This window comes from Lepus europaeus, chromosome 11 (assembly GCF_033115175.1).
Source record: "Lepus europaeus isolate LE1 chromosome 11, mLepTim1.pri, whole genome shotgun sequence".
Lineage (NCBI taxonomy): Eukaryota > Metazoa > Chordata > Mammalia > Lagomorpha > Leporidae > Lepus > Lepus europaeus.
In genome coordinates, this window is record NC_084837.1 from 73245552 (window position 1) to 73266739 (window position 21188).

The 21188-nt window shown below is 43.5% G+C and overlaps 1 protein-coding gene across 1 annotated transcript in view; it reads left to right on the plus strand.

The window, feature by feature from the left end:
* Nucleotides 1–990: 990 nt before the first annotated feature.
* The window catches only part of SCG3 (secretogranin III), a 39440-nt gene continuing 19242 nt past the window's right edge, over nt 991–21188 (plus strand). Inside the window, exons 1-9 of the mRNA XM_062204775.1 lie at nt 991–1240; nt 1863–1915; nt 2405–2450; nt 2543–2758; nt 7222–7364; nt 8303–8452; nt 11753–11930; nt 15837–15953; nt 18682–18765. Coding sequence (XP_062060759.1) covers nt 1150–1240; nt 1863–1915; nt 2405–2450; nt 2543–2758; nt 7222–7364; nt 8303–8452; nt 11753–11930; nt 15837–15953; nt 18682–18765 — 1078 coding nt within the window. The 5' untranslated portion in view covers nt 991–1149. The remainder of the gene's footprint in view (nt 1241–1862; nt 1916–2404; nt 2451–2542; nt 2759–7221; nt 7365–8302; nt 8453–11752; nt 11931–15836; nt 15954–18681; nt 18766–21188) is intronic.

Consider the following 21188-nt stretch of genomic DNA (forward strand, 5'->3'; position numbering starts at 1 on the left):
AGAAGCATCTTCTAGATTTAGTTATGATGAAAAAATGCTTTTCATCACTCTGCCCTCTCTTGAACGACCCCTGGAAGAGCCTGGTCCTCAGGCATAATTGAATCCTGGGGAAGAATTTTACTAAAGTGCAGCGTGTGTGTGTGTGTGTGTGTGTGTGTGTGTGTGTGTGTGTGTGAAGGGAGAGGTTTTCACTTTGTGAGGAAAGGATAAGCTTAGAATGAAACCAGCCCTTGCTGGTCATCTACACAGGACTGATGAGAATACTCACTGTTACGGGAACAGGCAACGATTTTTTGTTCTGTTTCAGCATCCAGGAGAGGGAGAGTGTGTTGCAGCAAGCTGACTCTGGAAAAAATGTTCCTTGAATTTCCCAATTCAAATGACTCCTAAGAGCTGAGACAGACGTCTGCGAGAGCATCAGGAGGTGCTTGGTATATCAACACAAATCACAAAAGGCAGGGCCTTTCCAAGGATAACGGGAACATGTCTACCTTTTGAGTACAGGAGGTGGAGTGGAAAGAAGGGATTCTGGAGCAAATATAGCAGAAGAAGAACCCCAAAGCAGAACTCTTTGCACAAGGTTAACTAACTCTCCCGAACAGGTGTAGGGGCCGAGAAGACATTCGGACCCTGCGGTAAAGGTCATTTGGTAGGTTACGACAACGAAGTCAGGTTTACGGCAACGCGGCGGACCCCGGGCGCAGGAGCACCCCCAGGACTGCGGCATAGAGAACACGCTCCCGGCCCGTCGCTCCTCCCCCGTCCCTTCCCGGGGTATCGGAGTAGCAGAGCAGTCGCTGACGCCATCCCGTCCCGCCTCTGGCTTGCATGGAGCATGCGCTCCCCTCCTCACTTCCTCTCCAGGGCCCAGCGAAAGTAGAGCTGTGCCCTAGCAGCCGCACGGCTGGCTGCGCGTCACAGGAACTTCAGCACCCGCGGGGCGGACAGCGCTCGCCTCCACCTGCTGGCAGGGCTGGCGCGCGCCCGCGGCCCTCCGCAGCGGCGCCGAGCTCCATTGGCCGTCACTCTTCCTCCGCGCACCCGCCCTTCTGCCTCTTCCTGTTTTTTTACTCCTCCTTTTCATTCATAACAAAAGCTACAGCTCGGGGAGCCTGGCGCCAGGCGGTTTCTGAAGCCGAGCGTGAGAGAATGGGGTTCTTTTGGACCGGCACTTGGATTCTGGTGTTGGTGCTCCACAGCAGCCCGATTGAGGCTTTCCCCAAACCGGGAGGCGGCCAAGGTAGGCGGACACTTGTCTTCTTCCCAGCCACCCGTTATTTCGCCGCGGAAGGGAGAGCTTGGTTGTAAATCTCCTTGCCTCGTTTTCTGGTCAAATCGTAGCCGTGCATATTGACAGAGAAATCAATTTGAATTTAGAGACAGAAGACGGATTTTTTTCCCCCTCACTTTTCAAATGATCGAATGATAACGTGGGTTGTTTTTAAAATTTCAGTGTTTAAAGAGTTTTTCCACCTAAAGCGGCTTGGGGTTTTTTTTTTTTTTTTTTTCTAGTTGTCTTACCATCTTTTTTAGATATTCTATTCATAACATGTGCAGCAAATGATGTAAGAACACCTACTGTGCCAATAACACCACGCCAAATTATGTTCTCCCTATAGTTGAGAAGAACTGGTAAGCCAAGTGTTAGAACTGTCTGTTAGATTCTGTAAAGTCAGGAAAATACCAATAAACAAGGCGACATTGATAATCATTGGTATTGTATAATCTTGATCATCTTTGTTAATATATACTTTGTCTCATAAAAATACTTTCCTAATATTTTTTCTTTTCTTTTGAAGATTTTCTAAGAGACATTTTGTCCAGTGCAGTATTAAATTTATATTTGTGTGTGTTTATTCTAGACAAATCTTTACATAATAGAGAACTAAGTGCAGAAAGACCTTTGAATGAACAGGTAGGTCAAAAGCAAAACTATAAATGCCATTTTATTTTGCTTTAGTTATTATTTAATGTAATTATACTGTAATATTTTAAGCAATTGGAATTTATGGACTTCAGTAGCTTAATAGTAAATTGGCATAAATTAGAGTGGGAAATCTAGTTTTGGTTAATTCTGTGCCCTAACTGTTATGTATACCAAGTACTGTATAAAACATAGAGCTGATCAATAACTCAATAAGCTCAACACCACATCCACTCTATTGTAAGACTGCTTAATTTTCCAGAGAGTCATTGTTCAGGAATATTATAGAAGAAAGAAATTCACGTTTATAGAGCTCTGCTCTTTATCTCATTTAATCCTTTTTAACAAAGCTTTGAAACAGGAATGATCTATTTTTTACAAACAAGAGAGCTAAAGTTCCACAGAGATAAAAACGTTTGGTTCTCATACTTGGTAAATGGTGGAACAATGACTTAAAACCAGGTCCTGTTTGTTTCACAGATTGCTGAAGCAGAAGCAGACAAGATTAAAAAAGCAAACCTTCCAGGTAAAAAGAAATCATTGATATTAATTTAAACAATGTAAGCTGTGAGAATCTTATCTAAAAGGGCTGTGTTGGGCTTGGGGCTCATCTTCTAGAGAACAAGCCAGGTGAAAGCAATTATTCTTTTGTGGATAACCTGAACCTACTAAAAGCAATAACAGAAAAGGAAAAAAATGGGAAGGAAAGACAACCCGAAAGAAGCTCCCCATTTGATAATAAACTGAATGTGGAAGATGTTGATTCAACCAAGAATCGAAGACTGATTGATGATTATGATTCTACCAAGAGTGGACTGGATCAGAAATTTCAAGGTAAGTGAGAGATAAAGAAATTTTCTACCTAGTTTCTCTAATTTTCCATTAATGGTTAAGAGAGAGTCCTGTGTTTAAAAAATATCTCTTGCACATTCAGTCTTTTTTTGTCCATTTCCAAAACTGAAATAAAGCCTGAATCTAATGAGCAAAGCCCCAACTTTATGGAGTCCCAAATGTTATTTTCCCTTTAAAGGTTGCTTTACTGGTGTTTTGAAAAAAAAGTTTTAACCTGCTACTTATAGTTTGTCTTATTGGATGCATTTTAACATTTAAATATATTTTAATAATTAGTACAAAAATTTCTAACTCTCAAATAATTAGATCAATAAAATACCCCCTAAAGATGAAATATCTATTATTTGCTTTTCAATATTCTCCTGGTTATATCCTTTTTCTTTAGGTTGTTCTGACTTTTCTGTGACTTCAGTTTCCATCTATGTCCTGATGTCCCATATCACTAGCCCGGATTTCTCTGAGCTACAGACCTATTTATCTTTCTACCTACTTAATATCTTCCTTTGGAAGTCTCAGAAGCACCTCATACTTAACATGTCCAAGATTAAATTCATGGTCTCTGTCCACTTCACAACTTAGCTCTCTCAAAGTACTCTTTCCTTAGGAAAGGCATTATTATTTATCCAATTTTTCAAGACAGAAATCTAACTTCTTCCTTTCCCTCAACTCTCAAATTCCAATCTACCAAATTTTATTCATTTTACTTCCTATGTATATCTCAATTTTCCTCTCCATCCCCAATAACTTCCATTGTCCAATCTCCAAATATGTATCACTTGAAGTACAACAAAATCTTCTACAGATCTCCCAGCAACTACTCTGCCCCTCTCCAACCCATTCTTCATGTGGCAATAGGGTGGTCTTTTGGACACACAATTTTTTTTTTTGATAGAGTTATAGACAGTGAGAGGGAAAGACAGAGAGAAAGGTCTTCCTTCCATTGGTTCACTCCCCAAATGGCCGCTACGGCTGGCGCTGTGCCGTTCCGAAGCCAGGAGCCAGGTGCTTCTTCCTGGTCTCCCATGTGGGTGCAGGAGCCCAAGCACTTGTGCCATCCTCCACTGCCTTCCCGGGCCACAGCAGAGAGCTGGACTGGAAGAGGAGCAACCGGGACAAGAACCCGGCGCCCATAAGGGGTGCCGGCGCCTCAGGCGGAGGATTAACCAAGTGAGCCACGGCGCCGGCCCCCCTGGGCACACAAATTTGAGCATGTCACTCTTTTGTACAGAATTCTTTAGTAGATTCCCATTTCTCTTAGGATAACAACCAAAATCCTTAGTATGGCTTCCATGGTCTTGCATGGAGCAGTTCTGTCTACATTTCTAGGTTCACCTAGCACACATGTTCTGATAGAAACTTCATTTCTTCCCTTCAGGGTAGTTGATACAATTTATAATTTTATATTCATAAGCTTGACTATCTATGATTAATGTTCTCCTCCAAAATTAATGAAAACTTCACCAGGACAGAGACATTGTAGCCCCGTGCCTGAATACTTATGAATTCATTGAATGAATTTATGAATGAATCAGTGAACAAATGAAAGAATACATAAGGGAATAAGTGAATTGCTGTACCCGGGCACTGAGGAAGAGAGTTTGTTTTCCATTCTGCAGACCAGCACTTAGGAGCGGGTACAGCCTTTTTTCTCTGTCTCTTTTCTGTCTCATGGCAACAAGACAATCCTGCTGATTCTCTCTGCCAGAAAGCAACTGCCAATTAAGTGAAACTTTCATAGGCCAGTATAGCCTGGGGAGAGTTCAGAAGTGTGGTGTGCATCTGTGGGGTGGACTGGGGGCAATGCTTTATATTTGGACACACCACACATCCTATTCCAGGCTATTAAGGGCAAGTTTTAAAAATCTTGTGTTCTACTTTTGACCTAAAATATTTGGACTGAAATAAATAGACACTGAGCAGAACTGCATACTAAGCAGATTCAAATGTTTTGATGGAGTTGACCATTTGATTTAATACATTTAAAAGGTCTGATGTTTGACTGCATTGGTCAGATGGATCATATGTGCAGGTAGAGACTCAGGTCTGTTTGGGATTTGGCCACTAAGTTGAACAACCTGAAACTGAGCTAATGTTCTTGGAGAGAACGATGTATAGGTAAGCATCTGGTCTCCATTCTTACCAGGAAATCGTGGGACCAGAGGGTCTGGGAGAGTTATGGTGAATAGGGCATCAGAGGCATGAAAACTTCATTCCCGATCAGAGGGTGACAGAGACTAGCTCGAGCAGGGTGTACTCCCAGACCTGATCATGCTAGAGAAATGTCCAAATGGGCTTGTGCTATAAGGGACATCATTCAGTGTTTTCCACAGTGTGCATGATTTAGGATATTTCAAGTTTCTATGCTGAGCTGGTACTTTGGGCTCCTGTGTATATTTACCTAACAGACATTTATTGTGCAATTACTATGTACCAGACTCTGAACTAGACAATAAGCTCTGTGTAGTCAGGGACCATGCCCAACCTATTCATCACAATGTTTCCAGTGTCTCATGCTTATTAAGGCTTTAATAAAAATTTATTGAACAAATGAATGCCACATTGGATGCTAGTACCACAATAGATGTTAGGGATTCAAAATATAACTAGGCAGATGATGACTTGGGACATGGCCCTTGGACATCCACTCAGAATGTTGTGGTTGCTTAACAAAAGGTATAAATTTTGAGTTCATGTTTGGCTTCCCTCTGCGGGTCAACAGGTCAAACATCTCTTCCTGAGCAGCTGGGGAGTCATTGCAAGTAACTGTATCCATTTTGAAAGAATCAGGGGAGCCCAGTGGAAGGTCAGGAGCGATGGCCAAGTGCTCCACTGTTAACCCCATCTAGCAAAGACCTGCTAGAGAAGACCCAAGCTCCTGGCTCAAAAGAATACAGCAGTGCAGTAGACAAAGGAGGCGATTTCTTCAGCCAGTTACTAGCACTCTCCCTGTTGTGAAGCAAATGAACCCAAAAACAGTCATCTCCGTTATTTTCCGGCTCCAGCAGGCAACCAGTGTTGTTCCTGAGGGGTGAGTGGGGAGGGAGATGAGTGCTCCCATATCTCTAAGACAGGGCAGTTTCTGCTGCACATACACCCGAGAGCCTGGCCCGCGACTCGCAAATACATACACGGTCATGAGCCTCTGCTGCCACTGAAAAATGGACGATGACCCCAATTTTTAGCTAGCCAAGAGGTGAACTGATTGTATGTAGGTTTTTTTTCTTTCTTTTTTTTCCTGCTCCTCTGTCACCCTGGTACTCAGGGCTCAAAGGGCTCCCCGTTTGTGGGTTGGCCGACAGCTCAGGAATTATGTACTGACAGAGAACTTCCAGTCCTGTGTAGGTAGTCACCGCCCTCATTTCCTTAGCTTTTTTCGAAACAAGAAGGAGCTGTTCTGCATGTATCTTGGGTTGCATATACCTCATCTCTGTAGATCTAGACGAAAGGCCACAGAAAAATCCCTTATTGAATCCCCAGAAGGCATGAAAGCAAAGGGCAGAATCAGAATAGAAACACTGGGCTCCTTTTCTTTGAGTGAATATGATGAGGATTGCTTGAGCAAATTCTGGCTAGGGATTCAATTTCCATTTTCTCTGCAAGATAATTGCACTTCCTTTATTTCAAAATGCAAATCCAGTCTGCCTAGAAGTGACGGCATTAAATGCCTTGTGAATTTGTGGAGTGGATCGGGGAGACGAACAGATTCCTGGCAGTTCTCTGTGGATGTGGTGCAGAGCTTCATTTCAACGAACCTTGGCCTCAGGATGGACCCTGACGGCCCAAAGCATTGCTGGGAAGGTCAGGGATACATGTGTGCACACTGCCCCTGCTGAGATTTACATATTGCTTTGTGCAGATTTGTTGCCACATTGTGAAAGTTTTAATTTCATGTACATAAAATACATTCCCTCCTCTCTGGAGAGTAAGGTTTATGAAGCTGCCTTATACAAAGGCACTCTGATACATGCTAAATTAGAAGTAAATATTTGTTCCAAACAAATCATAAAATCTTCGGTACACAGTCTGATGCTGGATGCAAGACAAGTTTCCCCACCTCTAGCCCAAGAATTTGCCTGCTAAGAGCAGACATGCGGGGTTGATACCAAGTTACTGCCAGTTTAGAAATAAAATATCAAATTATGTGTTCTATAGAGGTGTGCATAGTATATGTATATGGTATACTATGTAAATAAAGTGTTATGTTTGTATTATTAGTGACAATGGCAAATGGAGAGAATTTTTTGTTCTTAGTCAAATGAGCTTTTAGAATTTCCATTATTGTCCTAGGTACTCAGAGTCAGTTTTATTTCAGACCAAGGGTGTGTGTGAGCCAAGAATCCCGTAATTAGCTCAAAGATATCTAAGTATACAAAAGGCAAGTGTGGATTATAAATAGCATCTGATGCTGAACCACTATGATGTGAAATTGTGGTTGCTCTGTCTAGATGATCCAGACGGCCTTCATCAGCTGGATGGAACTCCTTTAACTGCTGAAGATATTGTCCACAAGATCGCTACCAGGATTTACGAGGAAAATGACAGAGGAGTGTTTGACAGGATTGTTTCCAAACTCCTGAATCTTGGCCTTGTAAGTTGTATGCATGAGAACAAACCAAATTCTCTGCATGGTTTGGAGTTTGCCAGGAAGCATTGTACAAGGCACAATGCTGTCTCTCGTGGAGTTTATAGTCTGTCAGGAGAAGTAGACAGGTGTACGCACACCTATAATGCCAGCTCCTTGGGAACCATAAGAGTAATTCAGTGTGCCAGAGAGTGGCTTAGATTCCACTGACAGCAAGGAAAGACTGCAGAGCAAGATGTTGGCAATGAGCTTAGAAGGATAGCTAGGGTGGGCGCTGCGGCTCAATAGGCTAATCCTCCGCCTGTGGCGCCGGCACCCCGGGTTCTAGTCCTGGTTGGGGTGCCAGATTCTGTCCCGGTTGCTCCTCTTCCAGTCCAGCTCTCTGCTGTGGCCCGGGAAGGCAGTGGAGGATGGCCCAAGCGCTTGGGCCCTGCACCCACATGGGAGACCAGGAGGAAGCACCTGGCTCCTGGCTTCAGATCTGTGCTGACGCACTGTGCCCGCCATAGCAGCCATTTGGGGGGATCCAGTGTGACCCCTCCTCTGCTCGGCTCCTGAGCCCTGACACGGCCCTGCAGCCTTTCTCAAGGCACCAACTCTGCAGGCTTCACAGGTTACCTGATTGTGCACCACAGCTGTAGACAGGCACTTCTCAAGGTGTTCCGCAGCATACATGTTCTATGGGCTTCAGCAGACAGGACTGACAGCTTGCATGGTGGGCCCTGACACATCTCTTGGGAGGAACAGGCAGTCACCAGAAACAGCCAGCATAAGCCTGCAGTAGAGGCACAGGAAGGGCGGTCCACAAAGAGGGCTCAGAAGATTCCTCCTTTAAACACATGTGTTCAACTACACCATTTTTAAGTGCAATGTAAAAAGTACATTTTAAAAATGACCAGCACGGGAATAGTGGTCATTACATATGTTTTGCTTCTTTATAACAGATCACAGAAAGCCAGGCACACACCCTGGAAGATGAAGTAGCAGAGGCTTTACAACAATTGATTTCAAAGGAAGCCAACAATTATGAGGAGGAGCTCAATAAACCCACAAGCAGGACTGAGAATGAGGCTGGAAAAATACCAGAGAAAGTGGTATGTATGTGTGTTTGTGTGTGTGTGTATGTGAGAGAGAGGTAGGGGTGTGTGTGTGTGTGTACGTGCACACATGCATAGGTGTGTCTCTATATCTGTATTGATTTGATACCAAAGAAGATTTGGGGTATGTGGCATTTTTAGCCCACTGAAAATACATATACATAAAGTACCCATAAGGTAAAGAATTTCAATGAACCCTACTTTGAAAATAACTTAAAAATGCTACACCGTGTGTAAAGGCTACACCTTATGTGATGCTACTCAGTAAAATAACTCATAATAATATGTACCCAGAAGGTAAAAAATTTAAATGAACCCTACTTCAAAAATAACTTGCAGATTACATGCCATGCTGTATGTAAAGGTTATACCTTATGTGATGCTACTCAGGAAAATAACACATAGTATTATGTGAAATAACAAAATCACACCCTTGCAAGCTCTTCGTACAGTCCCAGTGCACTGTAACCAAGTGTCTCGCAGCCCCGTTGGTTTCTGACTCCTGCTCATGGTTGTCATCATCTGCTCCCAAGCCCTCAGACAAGTGACAGGTGGAGTGGATGCTGTGCTGCGGCAGCGCCGGTATCCCCTTGGCTCTTTGCCAGAGGCTGCCTCTTGGTTCTAGGCTACACTCTTCCACCTGCTCCTTCCCCTTCCCGTGATCTGGAAGCCCGTGTGTCATCCTTTACCCAGACTGGTCACACATGTTCCCTCCCCTTGCCTCTCTATTTTTTACTTGGCCTCAACCAAACTACTGAGATCTTTCTCCTCTTCTTGATTTCTCTTTAAAATGCTAGATGAAGCTGACAGTGGGAGGATACCGGACTTCTCACCTTGCCTTTGATTTTCTTCACCAGAGCACCTAATTCCATGGCTCCACATCTCCAACAGTCTATCTGTTGATAGAATGTTGAAGATTACATGCCATGCTGTATGTAAAGGTTATATCTTATGTGATGCTACTCAGGAATATAACACATAATATTATGTGAAATAACAAGATCACACCCTAGAAAAGGATATATATTGGCTGATGGCTCTGTTTTAGAGAGATTGGCAAACAAAATTTGGGTCTGGATTTTTTTTTTTTTTTAAGTCTCCTTTCCTTTCCCAACTTCAAATCTCCTCTTGCTGATATCTTTTAAAATAGCTTTGGGCTGGTGCCGCAGCTCAATAGGCTAATCCTCCGCCTTGCGGCGCCGGCACACCGGGTTCTAGTCCCAGTTGGGGCGCCAGATTCTGTCCCCGTTGCCCCTCTTCCAGGCCAGCTCTCTGCTGTGGCCCTGGAGTGCAGTGGAGGATGGCCCAAGTGCTTGGGCCCTGCACCCCATGGGAGACCAGGAGAAGTACCTGGCTCCCGGCTTCAGATCAGCGCGGTGCGCCGGCCGCAGCACGCCGGCTGCAGCGGCCATTGGAGGGTGAACCAACGGCAAAAGGAAGACCTTTCTCTCTGTCTCTCTCTCTCTCTCTCACTGTCCACTCTGCCTGTCAAAAAATAAAAAATAAATAAAATTAAAAATAATAATAATAAAGTAGCTTTTGAAGATCCACCCATTTGAAAAATCTTTTTAGATTGATCAAAAAATTCATGTTTTTCATTCATGCGTGCTGATATGCACTGAAACTGGAGTACCTATTTTCTTTTTTTAAAGATTTATTTATTTTATTTGAAGGCAGAGTTACAGAGAGACAGAGAGATTGGTCTTCATCCACTGCTTCACTCCCCAAATGACTGCAATGGCCAGAGCTGAATCGATCTGAAATTAGGAGCCAGGAGCTTCTTCCAGGTCTCCCACACGGGTGCAGGGGCCCAAGGATTTGGGCCATCTTTTACTGCTTTCCCAGGCCATAGCAGAGAGCTGGATCAGAAGTGGAGCAGCCAGGACTTTAACTGCAGGCAGCAGCTTTACCCTCTATGCTACAGCACTGGCCCCGAGATAACTATTTTCATGTCCTTTATCTCCATATGTACTTCTTACTCTCCCATCTCTAAAATGTTCATATATTGAAGTGTTCACTCACATTATCTAAATGCATCAGTGCAAATGAAATATTCTCTTGACAAATATTTATTGAGTACCAACTATGCACCAAGCACTGGGAATACCATGTTTATTTAAAAAGCTACAATCCTTGCTCCCGTGAAGGTTAAAATCTAGTAGAAGAGGTAAATGGTTTTCAAATGGTTTTAATTACAACTGCTTTAAGTGCTCTGGGGAAAGAAACATTGTTCTATGAGACATCATAAAAAGGAACTTGTCCTGGACTTAGGCTTGGGGAGGTTTCCCTGAGAAAGTAACTTGAGGTGAGAACTCCATGTCGAAGAAGAGTTAGATTGTGACCATGAGAGGCAGCTTGTAGAGAAGGTGATGTGGAGAAAACAAGCAGCTGAAACAAGGGCAGTGTGCCTTGAAAAGAGAACAGGGAGACAAGAGAGTGAGAGGTGGACCCAGGCCAGACCATGAAGAGCCTTATGGGTTAGGTTCTAAGAACCATGGGAAAACCCATGGTTTTGAAGGGTTTGAAGCAAAGGAGATGATCATATTGTTAAAAAGATAACTCTGGGTACACTGTGGAAAATGCATGTTGGGAATAGATGGGAAGTGAGTGTTGTACCACTTAGATGTGGTGGCTGTTGGTACTGAAGTGGGGTAGTGGAGAAAGGGAGAAATGTATAGAGCTGATATGAAATTGGAAAATAGGCCAACAAGGCAGAACTGATGGATCGGATGGGGGAAGAACGAAGAGTCAAGAAAAGGCTCTGCGACTTCGGTCTGGTCTGCTGCATGGAGAGGGGACGTTTACCAAAATGGGGAGCCCTGGAGAAAGGCAGACCTATGAGGAAGAATCTTGCTAGTTAGGGATTCCCGGGTGTGACTGCTGTGCTACTGTTAGTCAGTCTGACAGATGTCCCCGTGGCTCGGCACTGTTCCCCCTGGCAGGTTCTGGAACTCAGAGCCCCGTTCCTCAGTGAAAGGCAGGTTTTTAAGGCGAGATTTTGGGGAACTCACAGAGGGGAAAGTGAACAGAGCAGGAACCAGGAGTGCCCTGACTGCTGTCCCCTCGATGGGAGCCCGTCTTGAAGTGCAGCACCTCCCCCTGAGTCCCAGGGACCTTTCCCTGTGCCAAGATGCACGCACGTCTAGAAAAGGGTTTGAACCTGCAGGAGCTGCGAAGCAGGAGGAACTCTCATATTTCACGTGTAAGGGCTCCACGAAGGGAAGAATGGAGCTGGAGTTTCCTTAGTCCTAACAAAAGCTTATTTTTTTTTTTTTATTGACCACCCCCTCAATGGAGACTCCAATGGCAGCAATTCAAGATGATCTGACTAATGTGGAAAATGATGAAACCGTATCTAACACGTTAACCCTGACGAATGGCTTGGAAAGGAGGACTAAAACCTACAGTGAAGACAGCTTTGAGGAGCTCCAGTATTTCCCAAACTTCTATGCACTGCTGAAAAGTATTGATTCAGGTTAGCACTGTGCTTTCTCATCGTGTGGAATGGAGAAAGTCATTCTAGGAAATGTGTGGGTGGGCTTTTTTCTTCCTGTTTTCTATTTCCAAATGCAATCCACAATGACATCAATGTTGGCTTGGAAAAAATTGGTCACTTAGGGTTTTTTTTTTTTTTTTCCAAAAGAAGTGTACTAGTAATGAAAATATTTTGAAAAGGCAATCAGGAAAGGTGGCGCTACTGGATAATTCAATCATCTTGTTACAGAGGGCTCGTTTATTTGTTCAACAAACAGTTATTGAACATCTGCTGTAGCTGCATACGAGGTACTGGAGAGAACCTGTGTGGGTTTGAAAATGAATCAGACAGTATTCCTGCCCTCACTCAGCAGTTCAGCCTCAACTCTTTTTTTTTTTTTTAATATTTAATTATTTTAGAGAGAGAGAGGGAGGGTGGGAGAGAGAGAAAGAGAGAGAGGGAGGGAGGGAGGGAGGGAGGGAGGAAAGGAGGGAGAAGGAGAAAGAAAGAATTCCTATCTGTGAATTCACTCCCTGAATGTCTACAATGGCTGGGAGCCAGGATCTCAGTCCAGGTCTTGCACATAGTGGCAGGAATTCAATCCCTTAAACCATCACCACTTCCACCCAGGGTCTGCATTAGCAGGGAGCTAGAGTCAAGAGCCAAAGCTGAATTCAAACCCAGGCGCTCCAATGTGGGACATGCCTAGGCTAAATGCTCACTTCCAACCTCAAATCTTACTGCAACTCCTCTATTTTCTTTCAGCTTTTTTTGAGATACACTTGATAAATAAAAATTATACATATTTGAGGTATGCAAGTTGATGTTTTGATGTATGTAAAAATTTTGAAATGATCACTACAACCAAGCTGATTAACATATGTATCTCCACATATACTTAGTGTTTTTCTTCTTCTTTCTCTCTTAATGTCTCTCTGTGTGTGTGTGTGTGCAGTAGCAACACTTGAGGTCTTCCCTCTTATCAAATCTCCAGTATACAGTACAATAGTGTTTTTAATTTTGTTTATTTGAAAGTCAGAGTGAGAGAGAGGAAGATCTATCTATCTATCTATCTATCTATATATATATATATATATAGAGAGAGAGAGAGAGAGATCGATCTTCCCTCTGCTGGTTCAATCCTCAAATGATTACAGACCTGGGGTTGGTCTGGGCCAAAGCCAGGAATCCAAAACTCCTTCTGAGTCTCCCATGTAGGTGGCAAGGCCCAAATGCTTGGGCCATCTTCTGCTGCCTTCCCAGGAACATTAGCAGAGAGCTGGACCAGAAACAGAGCAGGTAGGACTCAAACTGGCATGCTGATATGGGATGTGACCTCACAGGTGGAAGCTTAACCCACTGCTGCACAATGTCGGCCCCCTCTACGGTACTGTTAAGTGCAGTTACCGTAGCCTGCAGCCTCCAGAACTCCTTCATCTTACATAAGTGCAACTTTGGACCTTTGACCAACATCTCCCCATCTTTCCCTCCCCTCCCCCCAGCCCATGGCCATCACCATTGCATACTCTGATTCTATGAGTTTGACTGTTTTAAAGTCCACAGTAGTTTTCTCTTTGTGTCTGGATTATCACACTTAAGAGTAATGTCTTCTAGGTTCATCCACATTGTTGCAAAAAGAGGAAGCAAATCCTTCCATTTGCAACAAACCTTTATTTTAGTCTATTCATTTTCTCTCTTATGTGTGGAAACTAATCTATCCTCTTTAGATTTTTCAGTACATTACTGTATAGATATTTTCAGTTTCCACCTTCAAATGAGTTAAAATGAAGGACATTGGACAAAAGGAGACCTAGAGCCCACAACATTCTAAGAAAATAATTTGGTTTTTTGAAAACAAAATCCTCTGTGTGTCCTGATGTCTTCTCAGATGTGCACTGAGCTAACAGGATTTCAGTTTTGCGAAGTTTTGGTTAATCTGCAGAGAGGATAATAATGAAATGTGCACCACTTCTGTGGCTGTTGTTCAGACAGGTCCTTGCACTGCCTTCGCGGCTTTTCTTCTCCCCAGTCGAAGACTCAGTCCCAGATTGAACATTTGCATAAGATTTCTGTAACTGTCGCTGGTTACCTCCTAGAAGTGACCTTGGAGTGGGTGCACTTTCGTTTCTGGAGAAATCCCTTGTCCTTCAATTGCAGACCGTGGCCAGATGGCGCCGGCCCCCTGCTGGCCTTGGCAGGGCTTGCACGTCCCAGAGGTCCATTCTGAGCCCTCTTGCCCTGCTGGCTGGCAGACGCCCAGCTCAGAATCCCCGTCATCCTGGTGACTCACTCCTCTCAGTGAAGAGCATCAGTGCTGTTCCAGATACTTCCATGCACTTGACCTTGAGCAACTAACCAGGATCTCCTGCTGCCATCATAACTTCTACTTTTGCTCCCTCCGAACCTGTGATTTTTGTGGTATTTTAAAATCCCAACATATGGGATGTTCTTTGTTTATTTTTATCTTTGAATTTCTTTCACCCAATTTCTTTTTGCCATTATTTTTCTAGAATTTTCCCTTAGATACATATACTGAGGTCTTTGCTTGTACAGTACCTGTCTTTCTCACCTAGTCTGAACTGACTGAGGAATGATAAACTGGCTGGAAAGCCAGATGTCACCTCTGTTGATCCACACCTCTCCAGACCCCCTCCAAAGCTCCCATTCTGGAGGAGTTTTAGGGATAGTAGGTGTTAAGTCCTCACCACAAATGTGATAATTACGTGAGGTGATGCGTATGTTAATTTCACAATGTATATGTGCTTCAAGGCATCATGTTGTATGTGATAAATACCTACAATTTTATCTGTCGATTTCAATAAATAAGTTTGAAGGAAAAAAACCCAGCAACACTGAGCTGTGAATGTGGCTCAGTGTGAGAACTAGCAGTGGCACTCCCTCCCTCCTCCTCAGTATGGATCTTGGAAGAGCCAGGCTGGGGCTGGTTTGAGTCTGCGGAGCAGGCAGGTGGGAAGAAGAAAGATTCCAAATCCCCATCAGCCAGGAAGTGTAGACAGAGGGCTGCTGCCAGCCACATCGGTGGTGAGGAAGTGCAGGAGAGGCAAAGCCTGGGTGTGCTTGGAGAAAATCCTTCCCAGCAGCTAAGAATAGAGAGCTCATCCTAGCATCTTGGTTTGCTTTTCTTTTCTTGCAAAATGGGAATACATTTTCTTCTGGTCTTAGAATGAATACATCTACTGAGCGACTGTGCTGTCAGGGACCACCTTGTCCCATCAAGCTGCAGAATCCGTCAAACACAGCACAAGGAGCTGTCAGTGGTTCCTACAGGGACTGAGAGTCGGGGTGTGGGCTGAGGAGGAGAACGGTACTTTGCACTTTGGTAAACTTCTATACCCTCGGAGTAGTTTTCTTGTATGCATGCATCCTTGCAAGAAAAATAGAAGGTAACAAGCAACATATACTACTGCCAAAATTATTAGTCTTGCATTTTAAAAATAAAAATACATGTGTGTTCTTATTTCCCATTAAGAAAATCAACTTTAGTGAGTGTATGCAGGTGGTCCCGACTCTCAAAGACCTACTGCCTGAGTAGAGGAAAGTTGTCAGCTTGGCCAATCTTCCACCCTCCCTCTTGGGTTCATGTTGTCTCAGGGTGAAATGCCTTCATCATTCTCTATTAGTAAAATATGTAAACCTTGTTAGAGAAGTTGTAGTTTCGCATTTTTGTAAAGTTCAGTATAGCAGGACATTGTCCCTTAGTCCCAATTAAGTCATTGATTTTTCAAAAATTAAATATGTGTGGTTTTAGCTATCAATGTAGGGAGAAATATTTTAATAAGATAATAATAAATATTTTAATAAGATGCATGGCGTTCATGTATTGGCATTGAACGAAGAAGCTGCACTCCACTAGTTGTCCTTAAGTCCTTTTGTCCTTTCATACAGAAAAGGAGGCGAAAGAGAAAGAAACACTGATCACTATCATGAAGACACTCATTGACTTTGTGAAGATGATGGTCAAGTATGGCACCATCTCTCCGGAAGAAGGCGTCTCCTACCTTGGTGAGAAGCCTCTGGTTTATTTTAACTATGGTGCTTTTTGGTGTGCAAAGTAAATTGATTAGGGACCTGGTAATAATTACGTCCCTAGCTTGATCATTTGTGCCAAAACAGCCCAAATCGTCCGAGGCAGACTCGCCCATCTTGAGAATGCATACAGTGGAAGTTTACAAGGAAGGCAAATACTAACCAGAAGTTTCCACCCTCGTCTTCAGAGATCACATTGATTAGATTCTGTCGGACTAGCGTTTTCTATTAATCCCCATGGAGACAGTCTTCTGGAAATTGGACTAGGTGGCTTCATTCAGTTGTGTGTGGAAGGTCAGGATGGAGGGTCTTGATTTTCTCCTCTGAGGTCTGTGTGTGGTGAGGAGGAAAGCCCAGTGGGTTGAGTGTGAGGAGTCCTGATTCCTGGCCCCCACTTGCCACGGAGCAGCTGTCACGCTGCGGGAGACAGCGCACCCTGCTGCCCCTCAGCGTCTGCCGCTGTGAGGCGCAGGGCTCTGTTATCTGTGACAGGGGCTGGGAAACTGCTCTTGGGCCACATCTGGCCCATCACTGCCTATTTTTGTATACGGCATACAAGCTACATATGGCTTTTAGAGTTCAAATGGTTAAAAAAAAAAAAAACAAGCATAGCACTCGGTGACAGTGGAACCTGTATAAATCCGTGTTTCAGCATCCGTAAATAAAGGTTTACTAGAACACAGCCCTACTCACTTATCTGAGTGCCGTCCGTGGCTGCTTTCATGCTGTGACAGCAGAGCCGAGTGCTTGCAACGGAGACGATATTGGCTGCAAAACCAAAAATATTTACTCTCCGGCCCTTTACAGACAAGGTTGCCAACCCCCATTCATTACTTGAACTTTACAGATGGATTCAGACACTTTTTCATTAAAGATTTTATTTAATTGAGATGTAGTTATAGACAGAAAGAGGGAGGCAAGGAGAGAGGTCTTCCATCTGTTGGTTCACTCCCCAAATGGCCACAATGACCAGAGCTAAGCTGATCCGAAGCTAAGAACCAGGAGCTTCTTCCAGGTCTCCCACACGGGTGCAGGGGCCCAAGCACTTGGGCCATCTTCCACTGCTTTCCCAGGCCATAGCAGAGAGCTGGATCCAAAGAGGAGCAGCTGGGACAGGAACTGACACCCACAGGGGACGGTCACACCACAGACAGAGGCTTAGCCCACTATGCCACAGTGCTGGCCCCTCAGACATTATTTTGTTTTGGAATTAGGTGAGGTTTTAAAAAATTAATTAAAATTAAGTAAAACCTGAAACCCAATTTCTCAGGTGCAGATTGCCAAGTGCTTTTTTTTTTTTCTAAAAGGCTTTTGTCTTCCTGCTTGATTTAGTTCATCAACAAATAGCATCTACCACCACGTACTATGAGCAAGATGACCTCACAGCCCCTTACTCTGATGAAGGAAGGAGAAATAAACAGAAGAGGAAATCTCACAGGATAGGGCAATCCAGAATTATTCTGTATGAACTTCGCTGTTTTATAAATGAAAAGTTTTATTTTTTCTCATTGTAAAAAAGTGCATTTATTTTGAAAAGCTATTCAGTATGAAAAGAAGCTTAAAAGGAAGTAAAAATCATTCACAGTGCTGACACCCTGGTAACATTTTGATTTATATAATTATTTTTTAAAATTACACCAAAATGCCCAGAGACATTTTGGTATATTTCCTTTCAACTTTCCTTCTCTCTATAGATAATAGATAATTTCAATGCCAAAACTGAGATGACATTATAAATGGCTTCAAGCATTCAATATTTTGTCATGAACATTTCTCCCTCTCACTAAATAGCCTTTATACTGTTTATATATGTAATTATGTATATTACACACATATATAATAATTTAAAAAGACAGAACATTTAACATAAATGTAAATCATGTATCTTGAGAATAAAGTAATACCTTACCTTAGATGTGCTCCTTTTGTGGAGTATCTCAATGGTTTCTATTGCTTTGCTCCTATAAACCAATGTTGTCCAACAGAACTTCCTGCATGACAGAATCGTGTTTGTGCTGTTCGATGTCGTAGCTACTGGCTACGGGGGACCGCTGAGCACTTGAAATAGGCCTGGTGCCACTGAGAAAGCTTTTATTTCATTGTAACTACTTTTCATTAAATGGCAACTTGTGGTTGGTGGCTGCCATATTCATTAGCACAGCTATAAATAGTCGTGGGGGTAACTGTCTCCCATGTAAGCCTCGGTGGCGTCTCTGACGCATTTCATAAGATAAATGACTAAGTGTGGAATTTCTGAGTCACCCAGTGTTGATGTAGAACAGTTATTGATCTGAGGTCAAAGGAATAAAGTAAGCCGTAAAACGCTGAGTGTCATATTAGCAGATTTTTTGTTAAATGAGATACAAGAAAGAAATGACATAGATATCTACACATGTACGCAGAGAATATAAATGAGTGTTCACGCTAGGTCCCTATCCCGGGAGCATTCTAGCAGTGGCCACCGAGATGAAAAGGAACTTCTGCATGAAGTGAGCAGGAGCCTGGACTTCAGGGTCTCAAATGACTTCCCTTTGCGCCCAGAGGGTCTGTGTCTCCCAGAAGTAGGGTCCAAGTCCAAGCTTCGTGCTAGCAGCCTTGATACTTTAGAATTATGTTTCACTTTGATGAGATTTAAACTTTTGAGTAAATGTCTGCTATCATGTCTCAGAAAGTAAAATTATATTTCTTCCTCTCCTCCCTCCAGAAAACTTGGATGAAATGATTGCTCTTCAGACAAAGAACAAACTAGAAAAAAATGCCACTGACAATAAAAGCAGGCTTTTCCCTGGTATGATTTATTTATTTAGCTTTTAGAAGAATAACCTGTTTGAGTGGGAAATAATGAACTTCAATAGGCATTAATGAAGACTTAAAGTCTGAACTCCAACCGTAGGACTAAGTACACATTGACAGCTATCTGGGTTATTTTGTGGCCAGTCATGGCACAGAAATCTGGCCCCGAAAATACTGCAAAGTAATGTCGGTCTTTGCTGAAGATTCTGAAGAGGTGGCTGGTGGGAAAGGAGAGGGCTGGATCCCAGAGTTGAAGAACCTGTCTTCTCATTCTCCTTCCAGAATCCTTCACTCCACGCAGATCAGTGTTCTCCAGCCTGTGCCCTGGTCACCCGTCCACACTCCCCACCGTCCCCCACTGCTCTGTCCTCCCAGGTCTTCCCTTTGCCCCTGTGAAGTGCGGCGTGCCCGCTGCTCCTGACTTCTTCAGTCTCACACCTCCACCATCACCCTGCTCAGCACAGCAGACACCACAGAGCTGGGCTGTGCAAAAGAGCCTACTTAGAAGAGGAGCTTGGAGGGAAAAAAAAGAAAAGATTGCAAATCATTACTTGTATGTTTTGTCCATGTCAAGGAAATCATATGTGTTTTGTTTTTTTTTTTTTTTTAGATTCCATTTATTTAGTTGAAAGGTAGAGTTACAGAGAAGCAGAGGCAGAGAGAGAGAGAGAGAGAAAGGGAGAGAGGTCTTCCACCCTCTGGTTCCCTCCCCAAATGGCCACAGAGGCTGGGGCTGGGCCAGGCTGAACCCAGGGGCCAGGAGCTTCTTCTGGGTCTCCCATGTGTGTGCAGGGGCCCAAGGACTTGGGCTGTCTTCTGCCACTTTCCCAGGCACATTAGCAGGGGGCTGGATCAGAAGTGGAGCAGCAGGAACTTGAACCGCTGCCCATACAGGATGCCAGTGTCATAAGCGGCAGCTTAACCTGCTGTGCCCCAACCAGCCCTGAGCTTATTTCTTTGGTTTTTGGTTGCTACTAGGGCAAACCTTTCTCCTATTGAACTGGTTTCCTTCTTCCTTTACGATTTCAAGAAGACACAACCTACATTGTTTCCTTTTTCTTTGCCCTGACTGCTGGGAAATTTGCTACTAAAATTGATGCTGAGGTTCAACTGTCGTAATATTTCTTGTGGTTAATATATTGTCTTTTCTCTCTTTCATAGTCTTTATTTTTTATTTCTATTTTATTCATCTTGGTATAGGTATTTCCTTTGTTTTAGGCATTACATGAGGTGGAATGTAGAAACTATAAACAAATATGAATGAATATAATTTACATGAGATAATAACTGACTTCTTCCTTTCCTATTTTTATGGAATAAAAATACATTTTATTTTATTTTTAAAAAAATTTATTTATTACTTATTTTGAAAGTCAGAGTTACATACAGTGAGAAGAAGAGGCATCTGGGGAGTGAACCAGCGGATGGTTCACTCCTCAGATGGCCGCAACGGCCAAAACTGTGCCAATCCGAAACCAGGAGCCAGGAGCTTGAGCCATCTTCCACTGCTTTCCCAGGCCATAGCAGAGAGCTGGATCAGAAGTGGAACAGCCAGGACTTGAACCAGTGCCCATATGGGATGCCAGCACTTCAGGCGGCAGCTTTACCCACTACGCCACAGCGCCGGCCCCCATTTTATTTTTTAAAAGTTCATTATTAGACTGCTTGAGGTTCTTTAATTACTGCATGTATTACAGTTGTTTTCACATGATTATCTACTTCAGTTTATGAAATTTAATTCAGCATAGGATTTCTAAATGGAAGTAACGATGTTTTAAAAAGATATTTATTTATTTATTTATTTAAAAGGCAGAGAGAGGAAGAGACAGAGAGAAAGATCTTCCATCCATTGGTTCACTCCCCAAATGGCCACAACAGCCAGGGCTGGACCAGACTGAAGCCAGGAGCCAGGAGCTTCATCCAGCTCTCCCATGTGGGTGCAGGGGCCTGAGCACTTGGGCCATCTTCCACTGCTTTCCTAGCACACTAGCGTGGAACTAGATTGGAAATGGAGCCGGTGATTACAAATTTGAACCAGCACCCATATGGGATGCCAGCATCACAGGCAGAGGCCTAACCTGCTGCGCCACAGCCCTGGCCCTGAAATACAGATATTTCTAAGTGAGAAGTGAACCAGGGTTATCTCTTTTTAACAGCAAGACTCCAAGTCTTCCTCACTTTTAGGGTGATGGAGGGTAAGGGAGTATGAAGAAGGGACAGGAGGGAAGTCCTGACATAGCCCCAAATCCTTGGGTGCTGCTCTGAGTATTAGGCTTTTGAAAAAAAACACAAGGTCAAGGTGAGATTAACAATTAAGTTATTCTCATTTGGAATCAAAACATGAGAAATTTATTTTGAGACCTGACATACCAACATGATTGCCTACACAGCTTAAAGTAAGACAAGAGACCTAGCCCT